General features: G+C 37.0%; 2 protein-coding genes across 9 annotated transcripts in view; one reads left to right on the top strand and one right to left on the bottom strand.

Moving 5' to 3' along the window:
• Nucleotides 1–11,479, top strand: part of LOC127646560 (PHD finger protein 21A-like) — a 28,220-nt gene extending 16,741 nt beyond the window's left edge. For 2 of the 7 annotated variants that reach the window (XM_052130322.1, XM_052130318.1), the window contains 11 exons: nt 243–488; nt 1,027–1,110; nt 2,673–2,930; nt 3,001–3,165; nt 3,271–3,322; nt 3,417–3,496; nt 3,595–3,652; nt 6,047–6,321; nt 7,289–7,364; nt 7,638–7,741; nt 8,007–11,479. In XM_052130322.1, the coding sequence (XP_051986282.1) occupies nt 243–488; nt 1,027–1,110; nt 2,673–2,930; nt 3,001–3,165; nt 3,271–3,322; nt 3,417–3,496; nt 3,595–3,652; nt 6,047–6,321; nt 7,289–7,364; nt 7,638–7,741; nt 8,007–8,618 (2,010 nt within the window). In that variant the 3' untranslated portion in view covers nt 8,619–11,479. The remainder of the gene's footprint in view (nt 1–242; nt 489–1,026; nt 1,111–2,672; nt 2,931–3,000; nt 3,166–3,270; nt 3,323–3,416; nt 3,497–3,594; nt 3,653–6,046; nt 6,322–7,288; nt 7,365–7,637; nt 7,742–8,006) is intronic. The other 5 variants (XM_052130342.1, XM_052130329.1, XM_052130336.1 and 2 more) reach the window with 4 other exon arrangements.
• A 54-nt stretch (nt 11,480–11,533) lies between these two features.
• Nucleotides 11,534–17,819, bottom strand: LOC127651514 (ras-related and estrogen-regulated growth inhibitor-like). 2 transcript variants are annotated; one of them, XM_052137383.1, is made up of 6 exons: nt 17,764–17,819; nt 17,472–17,558; nt 16,423–16,496; nt 15,745–15,889; nt 12,725–12,818; nt 11,534–12,464 (listed from the first exon to the last, which is right to left on the bottom strand). In XM_052137383.1, coding segments are annotated over exons 1-6 (591 nt in total). In that variant the 5' UTR covers nt 17,765–17,819; the 3' UTR covers nt 11,534–12,274. The 2 variants fall into 2 exon arrangements, with proteins under 2 accessions (XP_051993343.1, XP_051993353.1); XM_052137393.1 differs by having other exon boundaries at nt 12,377–12,486.
• Between the last annotated feature and the right edge of the window lie 3,180 nt (nt 17,820–20,999).

The following is a 20,999-nucleotide window of genomic DNA, read 5'->3' as shown; positions in this document are numbered from 1 at the left end:
AGGGAATAAATTATACTTTTGCCTTCTTTTTGAAGCTTGAAATCACCATCCACTGCCATTTATATTGAAAAGAGGGACTGTGACTGTTCCTCAGAATTTCCCCTTTTGTGTTACACAGAATAAAGAAAGTCATATGGGTTTGGAACGACAGTAAAATATTACTTTTAATTCATTGAGGGCGAATTACTAACGATTTTAAATTTAAAGTGTTTAAAATTGTGTACGTGTTTATGCGACTGTAGAACTCTGTGGCCCCTGTCATTGCTTCAAAGACTCTACCTCTGGTGCTGAGAGCTGCCACACCAACCTCACCTATCATCATGACACCAGCACCCACTATCACCGTGGTTACAACCCTTGGCAACACTCTCCTGGGGAGCCCTCCTAACTCAGATCCTCAAAACTCACCAGTAAACTTCCAAACTGTCGTCCAACCGACCAATCAAGGAGCAGAGCCTGTGCGAGTCATACCCAATAGCACTTTTGTTGTAAGTTTCTCAAAGCTGTTTTGAATTTCTTGTTATACAAAAATGTGAGTTTCTTTTTCTCATCTCCGTGTTGTTTTTCAAACTGCATTGTGGTTGGAGGCAGTATTAGTCTCTTGGATTTATGATAGGAATCATTTAGATCCCAAGAGTTCAAGGTTGGTTCTTTGGATTTTGAGCAAAATCACTGTTACCATCTTAGCCTGTCTACTATTTTGCACTTCTTCTGCTCAAGCTTCTGTACCACTCTAGCTTACTCTTGGAGCTTACTCTCCACTACTTTTACTAGCTTAGTGTTATTGAAATTGGCAGTGTGAATCTGCAGATACTGTTGACTCTTGTTTGACAAATGGCTTGTGATGTTCCTAATTTTAAGTCCCTTTAAATACATCTGCTATTTTAAATGACTAAATGTACACTTTATCTGCCTCTACTTTTGGCTCAGTATGTATGGACAAATGTGTTACAGTAATTATTTGTTGTAGGATGTATGTTGGAAGGGTGGGTGTCTTTGTGCAATAAATGGGCGGTCTTGTCACAGGTTCAAGCTGCCACCCAACCAATCAAAGTTCCTCAGTTTGTCCCACCCACCAGACAGACAACTCGGCCGGTCACTCTACCGCAGGTTTGTTTCCATGGAAACACTTCACACCCTAATGCCTGGCTGGACTAGTGAAAAGCCCTCACTGCTGAGCGTTATTGTCTGTCTATCTATGTGTTTTTAAAAACCGCAGATGTGACTTTTCTGTGCAATGGTTTTGCTTCTTGCTCTGCCTGTTTTTGCTTTGGTTTTAATTTTTTGTTTGCTTGTACAGTGGTGACATTTAAATTCCCTGCTTTGGCTCTTGCTCTTCACCCTAAACTGATACCTAACCCTGACTTCTCTAACAATGTTCTGTGCTGTTGTATTTCATGTGGTGTGCTGTGTGTGTGTGTGTGTTCATATACAGTACGCTAATAAAAATGCAGCAATATACATGTTTAGGCTCTTGGAAGATTCACAGCAGCCTCATTAAAGGTTCTCTGAGAAGCTTTAGGATAGTGGTAGATGCTGATATAGTTTTGTTGAAGGCTGATTATGTGGCAGTGCTGCTGTGCTTCTGCTGAAATATCCACAGCAAAACAATTTTATATTTTAGTTGAGTTGTGAGCTTGCAGAATTGAATGATGAGAGAGAAAGATGAGGTGCCGCAGAAAAATAAACACAATAAGAAGACAACTTTCATTTACATTGGAGCAGAGCTGGTAATATAAAAAAGGTCAGCAAAACAGTGGTATTGTGGAATAGTTGTATAGGGAACGCACTTGTGTAGTAGTGGAGTCTAGATACTGTAGGGTCAGCAATAAGAATAAGGCCAATTTTTTGGTAGACATTTTTTTGTTTGTTTGTTTTCTGGTTTGTATTGCCCTGCCACCATTTTCAGTGGTCCCACCACAAAAAAAATATCAGTTTTTTTTATTTTTAGCTCATTTTTGTTATGTGTCAGAAAATATATTTATATATTTAATATTAAATGTTATGTTTTCCTTGAAAAATACACAATAATATTTAATGCCATTATTTTAATATGCAATTCTTTTAATGTGCAATAATAGATTATACATTTAACATTTAACTCTATAAAATGCACTTTTGCTGGACAAATGGACTTATGGTGCAAAACATTACCTCGTATTTGTTAGCCAGATAGAAATTGTTTCCTTGGTTATGTACGTCAACTTGCGATGTACTAACTCAGCAGAATTTGCAAGAACAATTTTCAGTGCATCACAGAAATCCAAATATTGCCAGACAGAAAAAACATGTACGTGGTGTGGTAGATCCCTGAGTTGGGTATTTTCTGACCTTAAGCCAAGGATATGCTTTGTTTTTTTACTTGCCTTTTACGTTTCGCGCTGGGTCAAGTGTTGTAGTCTTTCAAAGTGTGTGCCATTGACTTTAAGCCCATATTAACGGGTTTGTCACATGAACATTACAACCGATGTGTAATACTCCACCTGACCTGATTATTGCAGTAAATTTGAATAACAGTAAGATGATATGCACTGACACGCCCACAAATTGGCTGCATAGCCACCACTGTGTCGAGACAAATAATTGCAAATTACAAACCAAATCATCCTTTTGGCTTTTCAGATCATTCCATAAATAATTTTGTTGTTGTCACTCTGTTTTTGTGTGAGCAGGTCAGGCCCCAACCTCCAGTCTCTCTATGCCCAGCTCCTGGTCAGGTGTCAGTACAGACCCTGCAGTCACCAGTGTTACTGAGCACTGCCCACCCTTCCTCTGTTCATGTCCAGCAGATGCGTATCCTCAATGGCCTGCCCTGCTCCAACAGCTCTAACCGTGCAGGCACCCTGATCTCTCCCTCTACACAAACACAGCCATCTGCCCAGACACACGTTCAGCAGTTACCTCACAGCAGCCGAAGCTCTGACAACTCGGTGAGGGAAATTTGCTTTTGGAGTTAGGTAAAAACATTCATCAGTATATATTAACATGTCCTTTGTTTAGTTTCAGACACCTGTTGTGGAATATGGGACAGAGCCAAAGACTTCATTGCTCATCTCTCCAGACACACCTACACACACTTCACCTCCACTGTTCATAGATACACCATCCTCACCTGCCACCACCAACACACACACACCTTCCTCCAAACATCAGGAGAGCCCACTGGTAACTAATGCATTTATTGTATGTAAACATAAAAAATTTTAATGAGCGTAATGGTGATGATGTTTATGATGATTACCAAGAAAATACCATACATTGTTTCTATAGAAACTGTCCTTCATGTTGTCGCTGGGACTGGTCACACGTGACTATTTGGAAGGTCAGTAGAATTAAATGTGTCTGTATGTATGTGTGTGTGTGTGTGTCTGCGTGTACATGCATGTGTATTGAGGTTTCCTGCTTTGTTTGTATAGAGATTCAGAGCCGGCGTCAGGAGCGTAAGAGAAGAACGACAGCAAATCCATTATATAGTGGAGCCATGTTCGAACCAGAGGTAACAAACATGTACACACCAAACAAGAACAGTTTAATACAAACAGCTCGCAGATTGGACATATTTGATTAAATCAATTGTGCCTGTATATATTTCAGCGGAAGAAGAGCTCTGTGTCATATCTGAGTTCCATTAACCAGTCTAGCAGGAAGATAGGTGAGTTCAGCCAATCACACGTTTCTCTGTGCCTATATTAATTATATTACATGCAAATTTCCAAGCACAGGTATCACACATTTTTCTACTGTTTCTATAATGAACTTTCAGAAATACTGATATTTATGTCTGAAATGTAGCTTTTTTTCTTTAAATTGTTTTTTTTTTAAACAGTAGTCATTGTGTTGTGCTTTATACCCAGTATCATCTACAGCTTTTTTACATCTCTCAACCTGAACTGATCCACTCTGCTACAATCATATCAGTTAGTCTCTCTTTATCTCACACAAGCACATTCTGCAGTAATGACTGTTTGATTATGTAATGCGCTCACAGGCACTCTGCTGTGGAGTGGCTGTAAAGTGTGTGTGTGTGTGTGTGTGTGTGTGTGTGTGTGTGTGTGTGTGTGTGTGTGTGTGTGTGTGTGTGTGTGTGTGTGTGTGTGTGTGTGTGAGACAGGAAGAAATGACCCTGCAGTGTGTTAAGTGGGATAAAGTCTTCAGGCTGCTGTAAAAGTGTATACATTAGTAAAGTAGTCAGAAAATGTTCTCTGTCTACTATATAAATCCATAATTAGGCTAGTTTTGCACATATTAAAGGTGCTACAATACTGCGTCATAAGTGAGCTAATGGTTCTTGTATTGGACAGATCACCTCTGTCTGTTTCAAATTTAAATAATTTGAATGAAAAACTCATTCAAATTGAATGAACATTGCAATTGACCAAAGATTGCCACTTTTTGTAACAACCCAGATTATAACTGGTATGGCCAATTTTGCCCACAGAGGATGCATCAGCTTGCCTGGAACAGCTGCCACTGTAGCATATTCAGTTAAAGGTGAAGTGTGTAATTTCTGCTCTACTAGTGGCACTAAACAAAATTACAAAAATTAAGTATGTATTTAAACATCATTTGCCAACACCCCACAGACTCATCATGCCCTTTCGCACTCTCGGATTCCCTATGAACAAATAGGCCGTACTAAATAAAAGGTGATAAAGGTTTAACGTCATAATAAACAAGACCACTATAAATAAACACACCGAACAGAAAGCTTTGCAGAGGAATCGGCTCGTCTGATAACATCGCCTGATTGAACAGCAGTTGGGTGTTCAGGGGATCTAGCACAAGTGGTTGGATAGATCTTGGTAACTAGTGAGCAAAGATACATATTCCATTCCGAGTATCTTAAGAATTTATCTGAAGCTCAACAGCAATGAGCTAACTTGTGTGACAACACCAGAGTGTAGCTTACCTGTTAAGAAGCAACACGGCAAGAATCGAACCCCAAAAAATCCCTTTAAATTCCTCCACCTTGTAAGCATTCACTCTGGGTTTTCTCCGTTCTCTGTCTCTTGTGTCTTTTAGCAAGTCTTCAAATTTTGGCAAAGCTAAGTTTCATTTCCTCTGTAACACGTCTGTCATGGACATTCATTTTCTCCCGGCTGAACAGTTTACTACGAGTAGCCACGCCCCAAACTCACGCTATAGGTTGAGCTAGAAAGAGATGGGTGGAGCCGAGCGGGCCACTCAAAATATAAACATCAAAGTTTTAAAGGTTTCTGGTAGGCTCATTGTTTAAACGTTTTGGGCAGGTAAACCCATGAATGGCTTACATATAGTTCTCAATGAACAATAAACTTGGATATTACATATTTTGTCATAAAAAAAAGTTACACACTTCACCTTTTAAATGTTGGAATAACTGATGACATAAAGTGCAAACGTATTTGTTTGAAGCAAACATCCCTGTGAGAAAGTGTAGTATGATAGTAATAATGTGATTGAGGCCAGAATTAGTAGTGCTAAAATGCTGTTAAAAAGCTCCTGCCTCTTACATGAAAAAGCAATTATAAATTTGTTTGTAAGCTGATCAGAAAGTCTCATTGGCCAGTTGTGTATGGCCATGTTCATTTAATATGTTTGAAGGGCTACAGAAACTGTTTTTTTTTTTTTTGGAGCCCTTAATTTATTAATATAATGTTATATTTTCTTAGACATTTACATGTAAAAATTAATAAGATTTTCTCTAAACTAAGAAAAACATTGTTGAGTAAATTGCTTTAGATTAGCTTTTGGAACATAACATTACTACAAAAGATACTTGCTGATGACAGACATCTATACTTTTGTTGTTAATGCCCAGTACACAAACAAATGTGCAATATACAGTATGTTGATTTAAGACACTGCACATTTACTTTATCTTTGTTATTGCCATTTCTTATCCCCATCTGCCCAAATATAATGCCTTCTGCCTTTATCAGCTGATCTTAGGCCAGCTTTTGCAGAATGTGTGGTTACCCAGCATGCAATGCTTCCTTTGTGATCTAACGCTGCTCTCTCCCTCCCAACCACCCTCACACCACCCGCCTCCTTCCTGCTATCCTAGCCAATGAGGACAGCTTGTCAGAGGTATGTTACACCAATGTTTTGTCTTCCTCTTTCTTTTCTGTTTTGTTTTGTCCTTTTGTTTCATCTCACCCAGGTTGCCCTTCTAAAAACTGCAGTATTGTGGAGCGGGGGCCCCTCCCCCCAACCACCAGCAGCCATCATTCTGCCTCCCCCGACCTACAGCGGCCCACTGCGGGCAGCCCATTCTCCCCTGCCCTCTCACTCACCCTTCCATCACATTCACCCTCAGCCAGCCCCAGCTCTGCAGGGGATGTAAGTAGCTGATATAGTCAGTCCATTACAGTTCCTGAGATATTATTTAGGCTTCCCCCTACTAATGTTCACCATGCTTACTGGTGCCATCTAGTGGAGGTGAATTATGAGTCTCAGGGAACTGAGGAGCATTTATCATTAGAAATTCATTGCTTTTAACTCTCATTCATTTCATTGTTTTGTGCATGCTGTATCATGTTTCACTTTTGTCAATGATCTTACTAAGCAAGAAATCTTCATAGAGCTAACTTTAATTCTTTAGCTTCTTTACAGTCTTTATATATATTTTTTCTTCCTTTTTTTTATTTGACCAATTTGCATTGGAAGCTTTTTCATTGGTTAATCAGTATTGAGCTGCTGGTGTTGTGATTGGTGGATGCAGATGCAGTGGGCAGCTTCTCATTTTTTATACTTGCTCACATGTGTATGAGCTAGACTGCCTGGACCCACCCTTCACTTCTGTCCCTAAGGACTTGTGAATTTGGCTCAACCAGTTAAATGCCCATGGACCCAAGGCCAAGTCCACACTAATCCTTTTAAATTTGAAGCCTCCATTTTCAGTTACCTGAATCGTTGTTTTGGGAGTCTCTTCGAAAGTTTTTAGTGGAGGAAACAGCATTTCAGTGTGAATGGGAGGCGGAAACATAGCAAAATCAATGTGTTCTTAAACAAAATGGATTATTGTGGATGTGGTTGAAGATTAGCTTCACTTAGCTAAACCTAATAGATATTAGCAAAAACATAACTCCCCATAAGAGGGCAAATACAAAGAAAACCAGCAATCTACATCAAGACTGCTCGAGAATTTGTCAATTTCGTTCGCCTCATTTTCTCCACTTGATTTGGTTTAATATCTGTGCATTGATTTTGAGTGTTCATGTATGTGTGTGTATCACTATGAATAGAAGTGTGCAGACTGTGAATAGAAGTGTATTTCAGTACCATACAGTACACATGTTTTCTTTAGATTCTGCCAAAAGAAGATGCTATTGAGTGGCCAGGGACACTTGCTATTGTCCATTCTTACATCTCTTATAAAGCAGGTGAGTAGTTTCATAACACAGGGTTCTTACCTTTAACAACGCACCTGCATTGGCACATAAAGGAGATATGAGACTCATATCCAATGATTGTATGTACCCAGCAGAAACAAATCTTTAGATGTGAGTGATGGTCTACATTAAAACAAAACAAAAAGTCAAAACACAAAGTGTAATGCACTATGATTGAGCCTCTTATTGAATGCCCTTATACATCTCTCATCCTTTACATGTCCTATACTGTTGAGATATACACATACACTAATTTCCCTGTAGCTAAAGAGGGTGAGAAAGATCGTCTGAAAAGATGGAGCACAGAGCTGCGGCAGGAGAGAGAGACACTGGAGCACAAAGTTGGACAGCTCAGCAACACCATAACGGTGAGAAAACTGTTCAGTTCGTATTCTGTTGATAGTGCAGGGAGTCATGCAGTCTTGTTCTTCTCTTTATCGGATAATGTTAATCCATTCTCAGCACAAGCACAATGATCCATTCTATCAAATCTGAAATTACAAATATTACTGTGACACAAATAACTGCTTGAGTTAATTTATTATGTTATACCTCCAAAGACCTGAATTCTGTAACTATATACTGATAAGATTTCAGATGAATGAGTCAGCACTGTGTATTCTCCTTGCACAGACATGTATGGACAGCAAAAACAGCGTGATGTCCCAGCATAGAGAGATGGAGTCTTCACTGGAGAAAATTAGAGGGTTGATGTGTCTGATCAAAGGGATCCAGTTGTCCCCCCTCCCTTACCAGGAGCTCATCTCTCCTGTAGGCACGGCTAATGGAGATGTGTCCCACAATGGAGCTTCAAAACCCAGCAGCTCCAGTGCAGTCACTACAGACACAAACAATAACACAAATAGCACATCAGGCTCCTCTGAAACTATGGTGATAATCAGCACTCTTTCAAACATAAGCGAAACCTTCAACCAAATCGCCACAAATAATAACACAATTAAGAACGATTCTACAAACACAAAGAGCAACAATAGCAGTGAGGGCACTGAAGAGAGCACACAAATAAAAAGCATGTCCAGAATCAGGAGTGAATCCAGTACAAACAGCACAGCCTTGAGCAATAACATCAGCAACCAGGGCGTTCTCAGTACCAATGGAAAAGTGTCCGCAGGGGAGGGAAATGTAAAGAAACATAAAAACAACAACAGTGACCTCAGCATCATCCCACAGCCCCTCCTCGGCCCAATCGTACCCCTTACGGGAGTGACTGAAGGGGTAAAATAGCATGGACTACCCCACCACAGTTGGTGCCCAGAGTGTGCCAGTTAACAGTATTGTTGTTTTGTGTTTTTGTTTCATATCTTGTATCTATGAGGGAAAGAAAGTCCATAGTGCCATTTACTACATGCAGGAAGGAGGTTCCTAAAGTACCAGCAATGTGTATGCTAATATGTGCACACTGAAAATATTTCTTCAAAGAATAATGATATAGAAAATAAAAGAAAAGAGTAATAAAATCTAAAGATATCACACCATTGTGTGCCTGATACAGTTGCCATAGCACCTCTGAGTGGGAAAGCTTCTGATGGATTGGGTGCAGGTCTTGTTCCTGCAGCCCTCTGGTTGTTGAGTAGTGCAGCTTCCTATCAGGTCCTGTAGCTCTGATCTAAGTTATGAGGAATTGAGTGTTCATTTTGTCAGTGAAATGCAGCCGAGGTGCAGTTGTTTTGTCTAGTTTTGTGTTATTGTGTGTAATTCTAGGGCTCCAGAGTGTAACAGGGAGCACCACACAGGTTATCACATGCTAACAGAAATACAGGTCTTCCAGGCGTCCCGCTGGAGATTTAACTACTGTCATTACCATTTGTCTATTTCTTGGTGTTTTTAAAAGCTGAAACATTTCTGTAAATATGTTTTGGTATTTTTACACACAACATTATTTATAGTTTTTTTCTTACAAAATATTCATTAGTTTTGTTCTGCCAAATAATTAATTCCACTGGGAACTGTTATTTTATTGTTACTCTAAACATTAAATAGATATTTAAGAGTAGTAGGATAGTATTTGTAGTGTCAGTCCTGAAGTGTCTGTGAGGTCAATTCTAACCATGCCTTATCTACTGAACAGATGTGATTTAATGGGAGTGCAGTTCCGTCTCAGTCACGGATATTTTTTACAGAAGGGATGATGATTTGAGACTTACTGATCTCACGTCACTCCCGCTCCATGGAATTCCATATCCACATCCAGAGGATTTTTTAATACCAGAGTGTAGCAGGGGTGTCATGCCTTGTCCGAGAACTTTGATTCTCTAAAACTCTGAATCTTTTTAGACATACGCAGATGCCGTCAAAAAAATCCCATAAAACCAGTGTGCCAGTAAAGTTATGCTTATGGGCCAATTTAAGGGCTTCTGTTCTGTATCATTTCACGGTGTCATCTTACTAGGTGGTAACACTTTCTATAAACCTGTCCTAAAGCACAAAACAGCAGGCATAAGGTCTATGCCTTGCACCACAACTTTAGCATTGTCTCCAATACTAAGGGGCTGCTGTTGTCACATAATTTTTTTATATTTTGCATTACCATATCAGAGCTGATGCTCTCTCACCACTGTATATTTCAGACCATGTGTCATACACGTGAACAAGCACAAACTCAACAGACCAGACCAGTTCTAACATAAATGGCCACCTCAGATACAGCAGTGGTAGGTAGAACACTGAATCATGTGCCAAGATGACACTTCCATAGCGTTTAAGAAAGCAGAAGAAATAATCCAGAAACCAGTGGTGTCAAACACAGGGGATGCATTGCTGTTGATAGAAGACAGAATTATCAACAGTGTTTATATCTTCATTTCAGGTTTGTGAGTGTGTACATGTTTTCAATGCTGAACGTGCAGTTCTGGCCTGCAGTAGCCTCTGTGTATTGGTTGCCTTAAGGTCTATAGAATAAGTTAGGCTGTTTCATTTAGTGTTCTGACTTGTCAGTGTCTTAGAATCAGTTGTTAGCACAACGAGTGAGTTTTTTCCCTTTTAGGAAATCGAACCTACTTTATCATCAGATCATTCTGGTTGTGGATGTGAGGACAGTGCTTGCACTGCCTATAAACACATAAGAACTCTTAAGTGCTTACCTCTTATAACAAAACGCAACATGATTTGCTGGTATATTCATTCAACTTTTTACTAAATTTATAAAAGAAGACTTTATTTTTAGTTAAATTATTCTATCCCAGTCTGTTTAGAGGGGCATCTGCCCCTCAGTTTACGTTGCATCAGAGTTCAAGAGGAAACAATATTTCAGAAGAATCACTTAAATGTTCACACATTCTTTACACTTGCGAAAATTCCAAAGCGACATCTAGAGAAATATTTCTCAAACTACATTCTGTTCAGTGGTTTAGTGGAAATCTGCTTTTTTAGTGCATTAAAAAGAAAGATCCCTGACATCAATGCTCATAAGATGTGACATTTGTAAATGTCATCTCCCATTCTCCTAGGGCCAAGAATCCTAAGGCCAGATGTGGCTAATAGGACTGAGAGTGGTTCAGTGGCAGATGTTCTCTGATGAGATCTACTGTCTCCACATTCATGTTACTTACACATGAGAATTGGATATTGTGAAGTGTGTGAAATCTGATTTCCTCAGATGTTATAGTGTTTACTGAGAGCTCAGGCTTTTGTTCATGTTGTTTAGATAAGCATGATAATGCTTAAGAAGATTCAGTCTTACACCTCATGCCGTTACCTCATTCAGGTTGATAAAACCCTCAAGTCAAATCAAGGATAGAATATTGCAACATAATTATCAGTGCTTAATCCTAAATTGAGTCCTAAACGATAAATTAAAAACACATTTTACTTTCATTTGTTGTATAAAAGTGTCTAGATCTTTCATAATAGTTTTTGAAAAGGATGTGTATTGCTCCTTTGTTTGTTCATTTTTTTTTTTTTTTTTTTTTTTTTCTTTTTTTTACACTTTGTATGTTTTATTTGTTGATCTTGTGTGTTGCCTGATGTCTGTTTGCCTTTTCTCATAGAATCCATGTGTAAGTTATTTGAATATATAACTTCATGAATTTCTTTCTGTTGAGGCGGTTGGAAACTGCTGGAGCATTTGATCAATTTGTATTTATTTATTTTTACCATTTTTGCTAAATAAAATTGTAAATTACATTGTTTCATTTCAGGGTTTCATTTCTACTTTTCTCCCAGGACATGGTTTGAACAAAGTGATTGGATACATTGTCACACTACTATACATTTCAAAAATACATGCACAAAAACAAAAATGCTTATAACAATTATAGGCGTTACACTATAGATTGTAATGTAACCTATTATACTATTTTGAAAAACATTTGATTCTAATTACAGAGTGGATTTAATCTCATTTACATGTTCAAACTGCTGAATGTCAAAAGACAACTTGTTCTACTCCCCCTTGATATTTCACGCTCATGGAGAGTGAAACTAGATTAAATGAGCATTGAAACATCATAATACACAGATCTTCTGCCATGATGCACATAATTTGCCATTTTAGGCATTACATTAACATAACAAGCCAACAGAATTACCCCAGCACTGGCGAGTTAGCATAGCCCTACATGAATACTCAAACATACATAAGTGGGTTACAATATTAGAAACTACCTGTTTTATGAACAATGCAATGGATTGTTTGTCATTATTTTTGCAATTCCTTTTAGTAATTAGTGGTGCAGAAATTACACACTGCATCTTTAAAAACACACTGCTATATTTTGCTACTTTATACTGTCTGCCATAAACAAACATGCACACATACTGATTTGGAAATCCAGAAGACACTGGATCCACTTGTTGGATCCTCTCTGATTGTCATGATAGATGTGAGCACTACTGTAGTGAACACAGAGGTCAGATCTGCTAATTGCATTTAGTCCTTCTGGTCACCACTGCATGGTTTTACTCCTTGTGAGTCTGTTTTTGAGTGAATGTCTCTTCTGGAGCATTCGTGATCTCTTGTCCATAGCCAGCAAGTGGTGCTGAAACTCCAGACGCACTTCACGCACCAGCTGCCCGATTGCAGTCTCCACTGCAGAAGTGTCCTCTGCTACAGACAGCTCAAAGACACTGCACCTGTACCACCAGGGAAACTACACTAATGCACACATCAAGATTTTCAACGTGCAAACAATGGCGTTTAAACCATAGTAATAGCAATGGGGTTGTTACCAATGTTTCATCCGTATCCATGTTCTTATTGTAAAATTAGGTTAAGAGTAATAATAACACCTGCTCTGATATTAATCATTTTGGTTTTAGACTGTAAACATATACCGTGCTTCGTATTGTCACTTATAGCTGTGTAGTCATCAGTGATAGCGGTGTGTACAGACCTTAGATCTGAGGCTAAAGCCTGTCCCTCATCTGTCCTCACCACTCGTCCATACTCCATGTCGCATTTATTGGCTACAATGACTGTTGGAATACCTGGAAATCACACACACACACACGTTTACTTTTTTATAATGAGCTAATGATATCCCCTAACTCTACACCTACTTAAAGAAAAAAAAAGAAAATCCTCCCATCGTTTACTCACCTTCATACCTTCCCAGTTGTGTATGACTTTCTTTCTTCTCCTGAACACAAACTATGACTTTTAGAAGAAAATTTCAGCTCTGTAGGTCCTCATAATTCAAGTGAATGGGTACTAAACTTTTGAAGCTCCAACACCACATAAAGGCAACCTAATAGTAATCCACACAACTCCAGTTGCAAAATCCATATATTTCAAGGTGATATGATGTGGTTGAGAAACAGCAATGTTTAAATAATTTTTACTACCAATCTCAACTTTCACTTTCTTCTTTTATTTTTGGTGATTCACATTCTTCATGCATTTCGCCACTGGGCAGGAGAATTTGTTGTAAAAAGGACTTAAATATTGATCTGTGTCTCAAAATCATCATATCGATTCTGAAGACATGGATTTAACCGCTGGAGTATTCCGGATTACTTTTATGCTGCCTTTATGTTTATTTTGGGTCTTCAAAATTTTGGTCACCATTCACTTACATTGTGTGGACCTACAGAGCTGAAATTTTCTCCTAAAAAATTGTGTTTGTGTTCTGGAGAAGAAAGTCATACACTTCTGGAATGGCATGAGGGAGAGTAAATGATGTGAGAATTTTCCTTTTTGGATGAACTATCACTTTAACCCTCACGTTTTCATTAAGACTTTAATTTTATTTTATTTAGAATGTTTATGAAGTAATTTCCCTCATGGGGAGAGCTGATCCCCACAATGTAGGCAAAGCTGAACCATCCACACAAGTGTCAGAAATTAACTTTTATATTATGGGGCAATATTTGCCCTCTGGATTTGATTTTTGTTATTGCTTTTTTACCTTTATGGCAGGGGCAAATTGTCAGGGCCAGCTAAGCCTCCTCTACTGACCTAATATGCCTAATAAATCAATATTTATTAAGTTCGGACTGTGCAGCGCAATATGAAGTCACACCTTTTTTTTCTCCTTTCTTTTTTTTTTCATTGTGCAACTTTTATTTATTTTTAGTAAACAGTACTATTTACAATTGTGTAAATATAACAATAATTATTATACAAAAGCATATTAATTTTACAATAGAAATATATAGAAAAGGAAACAATAATAAAAAATAAGTAAACAACCGAAAAGAAAAGTCCAGGAATGACAGAAAACAATACATAAAACTGCCTTTTAGAAAATGTAAATAAATATCTTGTAAAGCTCGCAAGCACTCATAGTTTGTAATGCTTTCTTATTGAAAGAGTCTCTAATATTGTCAATGTACATCTTGATTTCACTTAACAAAACCATAAAGTTGGGTTTTTATGAATTTCGCCATAATAATGATAATATTAACTAAATAAAAAACTGTTCATCTTCTTTTGAATAGTCAGGAAAGCCAAATAGTACATTTTGCCATAATCCTGAAGAAGTTGAACTCTGGCTGGCCTTGAGTGACGCAATCACGCATTAAGTAATGTAAATAATTCGAAAGCGAAGAGCGTGAGAGACGAGATCAAGACAGAGATGGCTGTCATCACTCACTGCAGTTATCGCCATTGAGAAAGAGATCCTAATGGATTTATAAAGCCGAGACGTTCTGCATGACTGTGTGATCGCTTAATTTAATAAACAGGAAAGGAGAGCTGATTTTGACTTCAATTAAATTAAGTGCTTTTTGTACTATTATAGCCAGGGACTAAAAACATTATGTTTTTCATTATGGTTCTTTCTAAGCAAAAACTAAATTTTTTCGTTCTGGTTGAAAAGTTCCGCAGCCTCCTTTCCAGATGGTTACCGGATAGAACAAAATAAAAGAATGATTAACAACATTCTTTTAAAAATGACAGTACTCTGTGCTAAGGCCGGTGAAATACCAATTGCAGCGTTGCCAGATCTCACAAGAGAAGCAATCTGGTCTGGAAAACCAAGCTCGAAATAAGCCACTTTGCCTCAAAATAAACACAAAAATATCACAATAGAAATCATAACAAGCATACTCTTTATTAACAGTTAAGTAAAAATTTTATTTAAGATCTTAATATTAAAGATATTAAGTCAAACCAATCAGTCAATCTATATTAATGCATCATATCTATTTTAAAATGCACGGCCCGCCACTGCTTTATGGGGGAATATTGTTTTTATAACCACTGAAAACATAAACTCTGTCTCATTTATTTATTAACAACTTATTTAAGAATTTATTACCTAAGAAATAAATCAACATCAATTCATATTTTATGCCATGTATAACTAGGATATAACTATAATAGGATATTAAAAGCAAAGTTACAAATAAAAATAAAAAGTATTCATTAGAAGGGCATTAGACACTCTCACAATTTGAATTTTGGGCCCATTCTTGGTGGCATTCCTGCCCAAAGGCCCCCCAAAATTTCTGATGCTGATCCACACACACACACACACACGCACAACAAATGATGTACTGAAAGCTGTAGTACTGAAAAAGTACAGGCTACCATCAAAATAGCAGCACATGGAGATGGATGGCATTATAAAAGACTGCAGCGTTGTGATGGACTTTCACACTCTTTTACATTGCTTTCAATGTATCTTTTTATCTCACATTTACAAACTCACAGACTGCAGTGTACTATATTAAGAAAATCATAGCATTCACGTCTGAGGGGAAACCTCTGAACTGAGACCTATTAAGGCAGGCTGAGTCTCACTGATGGATAACACAGTTATTTGTTAGTTGGAGGGTTCATTCACATAAACATAACTTCCTCAGAGGGCCAACATGGCACTGATACCAGAAAAGTTTTACCAAAGTGTTTTATTTGTCCTTCAATATACATCTGCAGTGATTATACAACCTGATTGAAGATCAGTCTTACCGAGTGTCTGTTTAACGTGGTCAATCAGTCTCTTAAGGCGCGACACAGCTTCAAAACTGCTACGATCCATGACGGAATACATAATTAGAAATCCATCACCCCATTTAATGGAGCTTTCCAGAGAGGAAGCAGGTCCTACACACTCCTACACACACACACACACACACACACAGAGAGAGAGAGCTCAGATCCACACATTTGAATAGCTCATCATTTTTTGAATATGATGAGGTGAGTGAAAGTGTGAGAAGCTGGATGGAGGTAATGAACATCTAGAACATCTTGCAGATGTGATTCTGACAGCAAGTTCCACCCTGGAGCATATAGGATGTGACTGTAATCCCCCCAAACCCACCTGCTTCTCTAATATACTCACACAGATAATGCTTCAGCCTGTGAATTAACAAGCGCCTCTCTCTGTGTAATATGATCAATGGCTGGCGGGCTGCTAAAGCCCATCGACTAGCCTAAAATTCAGCACAACAGACATGAAAGGAATGGAATGAGTCCTTTGTCTCATCAGCCATTTGACAGGGCAAGATCATCTTACTGTCTTTCTTTGTAATGGTGGATATATATGCCTGTTGAACAGCAGCAGATGCACAGCAGCCCCTTAATAGGTAAGAGACAGAATACAACAGTAAGATGCCGTCAGATCTAATCTCTGGCATGCTGTACCTTATTAACAGTGTCTAAAATCTCCAGCTCAATTGGCTCTTTGTCCACCATTTTCTGACACCTGTAGGTAACCTCTAAGAGACACACAAACAATACAGGTGAACCTCGAAAAATTTGAATATCGTGCAAAAGTTCATTAATTTCAGTTAAATTTGTGGTTTTCATAAGCTGTAAGCCATAATCATCAAAATTATATCAAATAAAGGCTTGAAATATCTTACTTTGCTTGTAATGAGTCTATATAATATATTAGTTTCACCTTTTAAGTTGAATTACTGAAATTAATGAACTTTTGCACGATATTCTAATTTTTAGAGTTTCACCTGTATATGGCATGTCATACGGTGCAGATAAGAGCACATAACTTAAAGAGAGGAATAATAGTGTTAAAACACTGCTACATTCTGCATTGTTGTCAGCTTTACAATGATAGAGGAGATATTTGAGTCAATAGAGCATCAGTAGGTACAGCATTTGTGGCATAATATTGATAACCATACAAATTAATTTTGACAAAAAAGGGGCTACAATGAGGCACTTACCATGGATTTAAATGGGCCAAACCCTAAATGTTTAAATACTCACTTTTTTTTTTTTTAAGTATAGCCACAAGAAGTAAACAACATGTGTTAACATGATTGTGTGTGATAAAATCACTTACTAACCATTTCTGTGTAAAGTTATAGGCAATTTTACAAAATATTTGCCAGTTTTAACAGAAGAATTAATATTAGTGTTTTTATAAAATTATAAGCATCACCCAAACACCCCCAACACACACACTTTTTAAAAGAAAAGTGCAGACAAATTGAAAAAAATGTTTGTGGTAATCAACCAGAAAATGTTTATGTTGATCAGGACCCTGAAGCAAAGCAGATTTTGCTTGACATATTTTGATTAAAGAAAATGAAGACTACATGTTGAGTTTTGGACCATTGAGAGTTTTGGTCAAACTTTCATATTACTGTGTATTTACATAGGTAATTACTGAGTAATACTAATGAACTACATGTAATAATTACAAACTTGCATAGTGTTATTGTTTTTACCAAAGTAATAAACAAAAGTAATATCCAATATGTGCAGCGTGGTCAGCTTCGCCCTCGTCATCTTCCGTACGGACTCTGTCATAATCACTGTAGAGATAAAGTAAAGAAGACATGTGGATACATCTTACTAATAATATTAACATCGTTCAACGTAGTCAGATGTCAAATAAATGAAACTACAGTTGTGTAACAGGTTCTTTCCCACAGATTAAAGTAAAAGTGTGCGTGCATTTCCTTCGCGCTCAAGATGAATGCGGCATAAAGTCAACATAAGTCCCCCTGTAATACTTACTTTCATGTCAAGAGAGCCTTGAGGAGAGCAGTTACAGTGTCCATGCAGTCCATGCGCTCTCCGTCTGTCTGCCTTTATTTAGAAATGGCATTATAAAAAGCGCGCTCGCACACACACACTGAGGACAGGACATCATTGTTCACCGCGGTGTCTCTTCTTATTCCGCACATTCATCACAGCACTCAACTGCGAGTCTCATTAAACAACCGGCTGATTTATCGTCTTTGACAGCCGAGCCTCCGGAGCAGCACAGACAGTCTACTCGATCTTACCGCCAACAAATCCATTAATTAACCCGGGCTAAAATGAAAAGCTCTGTATTTTTGCACGGATAAATCTTCTACTTCTACTTGTCAGTAGGCCTACTTTATGCATTTTAAAAAAGTTTAACACATAAAGACATTAATTAAATTTTTTAGAAATACGTAGAAAATGATATACACTTTTCCCCTAAATTGGCAGATACTCTGGGAGTGGTGATTACAGCTTTTGGAAAAGGTCATGAGGCAGCAGTGTATTACTTCCTGCTAATTCAGAATCTGGGGGTAAACTTGGTATTGGAGGAGGGAGTGTGGGCTGGGATTCTAAAAATTGTCAAGACTACATCTAGAGATGCAAGGGTGCGTCTTATGCAATTCAAGATTTTACATAGATTTTATTGGACCCCCTCTAGATTGTATAGGCTTGGTCTTAAAGTCAAACCCTTTAATGTTCGTGGGGAAAAAGTAATGATATCATGTGGTTTGATGTTGCATTTTCTGTTATGTCTATGTCATTTGCTGCATGGAATCAATAAAAATAGTTAATACCAAAGAAAATGATATACACTTAATGATATACATTACATGAAGACTGTAAGACTGTTCATTTAAAACTCTTTAAAGAGATAGTTCACAAAATGAAAATGATTTCATCATTTACTCACCCTCATGCTATTTCAGATGTGTATGACTTTCTTGCTTCTGTTGAACACAATATTTCAGCTCTGTAGGTCCTCACAATGCAAATGAATGGGTACTAAAGTTTGTAGCTCCAAAAAGCACATAAAGGCAGCATAAAAGTACTCTGTACAACTCCAGTGGTTAAATCTATGTCTTCTGAAGCTATATGATATGTGTGGGTGAGAAACAGATCAATATTTAAGTCCTTTTTATTGCAAATCTACACTTTCATTTCCACATTCTGGTGTGGAAGTGACTTTCACATTCAGCCACCTACTGGAGATTGATGATAAAAAAAAAAAGATCTATCTTACACACACTTGTCATATAATTTCTGAATTCATGGATTTAACCACAAGAGTCAATATGGATTACTTGCTGCCTTTATGTCATTTTTGGACCTTCAGAGTTCTGGCCACCATTTACTTGCATTGTGAGGACCAAAAGAGCTGAGAAATTCTTCTAAAAAATCTTCATTTGTGTTCTACAGATGAAAGAAAGTCATACACATCTGGGATTGCATGAGTGTGAGGAAATGATGCTTGAAATTTAATTTTTGGGGTGAACTCTCTCTTTAATTTTACATGGAGCAGGTCGCCCCCTCATGGGCACTACCATGTTGAAAGCACATGTCATTTTGTCATGCAATTGACTGAGTTACTACCACTAATAATGACAATAATAATAACACGGTTACTTTATATAGCGCTTTCAGCCAACGCTCTAACAAAAAAGTACACGTAAACAAGACAAGCAAACCAAACAATAAAACTAAAAATTCAATATACTTACTACAAACAACAACGGAGCCCAATTCAACAGTATAGTCCAGAGTGATGGTATGGTATTGATAAACAGGAGTGTGATCCACCAGACAGTCAGAACATATGAAAGATCAAATGTCAAAACAAGAGGTCCCTGCTGGAGTCATGAAAAAAATCACTATTGCCTGCAGCTCTCAGTTGGGTCTAATCTAATTACAATGTAATTAATTGCTTATATAATTACTTTTTAAGAACTAAAAGTATTGTAGCACATTACATTTCTAATTCTTGTTATCAAGTTACAGTTATTGACTTTCAATCATTTTGATGGGTTACATACTGTTTCTAAAATAGTATAACGTAAAATGCATTTAAAACATGAATAACATTAATATGAATATCTTTTTGCATTTCTGTGGGCCCCCTAACTAGTCAATGATTGAGGAAATATAGACATTATTATTTCTGTTTATTTATTTATAGAATATAACCAACACCATTACAATAACAGACACAAAAGTTTAGTAACTCCAAAGATAGGGTAAAAAAAAAAAAAAAGGTGATTTGATGCCAAATACAGATTCATAGTACTCTACAGTATATGTATTATTTGCATTATTTATAACCTTAAGTGACTGCATGAAAAAGACTTGTTTGTTACAAAAGTCCTTATATGCTGGAGAAGATTTGGACATTCGGCATTTATGAATAAAAGATTTGCCATTCAAAATTATAAAGTTTAAAAATGTGTCTATACATTTGTCTTCATGTTTGAAGTAACAGTCAATATTATTTTTTAATTCGTTTTCACAAAGCAGAAGAAAATTATTTCCAAAATGTCTGTACAATTTGACAATCAGTAAACAAATTACATAAAGTCTCCAAAAATTATTGTTGTGTTTTTTTTACTAAAAGAGCATCCTTTTCCAATATTCATAAACTAAGAAATAAACTGTTAGTGGGATATATTTTGTGTAAGATCTTTAAATGCATTTCTAATTGAAATGCAACATTTGTAGGACAACAGCCAGACCTTTCTCCAGTTAATTTTACTTATGATAGAATTCCAATAAAACTTCCCCCTTGGAATAACTTTCTTTTATCATGACTTGTCTAATATCTTTGTTAGAGCATCTTTGGTCAAATAGATATAGAATATATATATATATATATATATATATATATATATATATATATATATATATATATATATATATATATATATATATATATATATATATATATATATATATATATATGCCTTTTACAAGAAAATTACAGTCTTTATTTTCTACTTTATTATAGGCCAGGTGGCTATTAGATTAATTAGCCCAGAAGGAATAGTTTTTATCACTGCTAGAAAATCTTTATATTTTAAAGGAAAATTTTACTTAGACATAAAAAACTCATTAGAGTATATTTTATATGTTGAATCAAAAAGATTTCTTAAGTACATTTTCCCACATTGCAACCATTTCTAAAAAAAACAAAAAAACAAATTGCCCTTATAGTAATCAGTTTTTGCGGTTGT

This window comes from Xyrauchen texanus, chromosome 1 (assembly GCF_025860055.1).
Source record: "Xyrauchen texanus isolate HMW12.3.18 chromosome 1, RBS_HiC_50CHRs, whole genome shotgun sequence".
Lineage (NCBI taxonomy): Eukaryota > Metazoa > Chordata > Actinopteri > Cypriniformes > Catostomidae > Xyrauchen > Xyrauchen texanus.
Note: the sequence above shows the minus strand (reverse complement) of the source record. Positions and strands in the feature narration are given on the sequence as shown.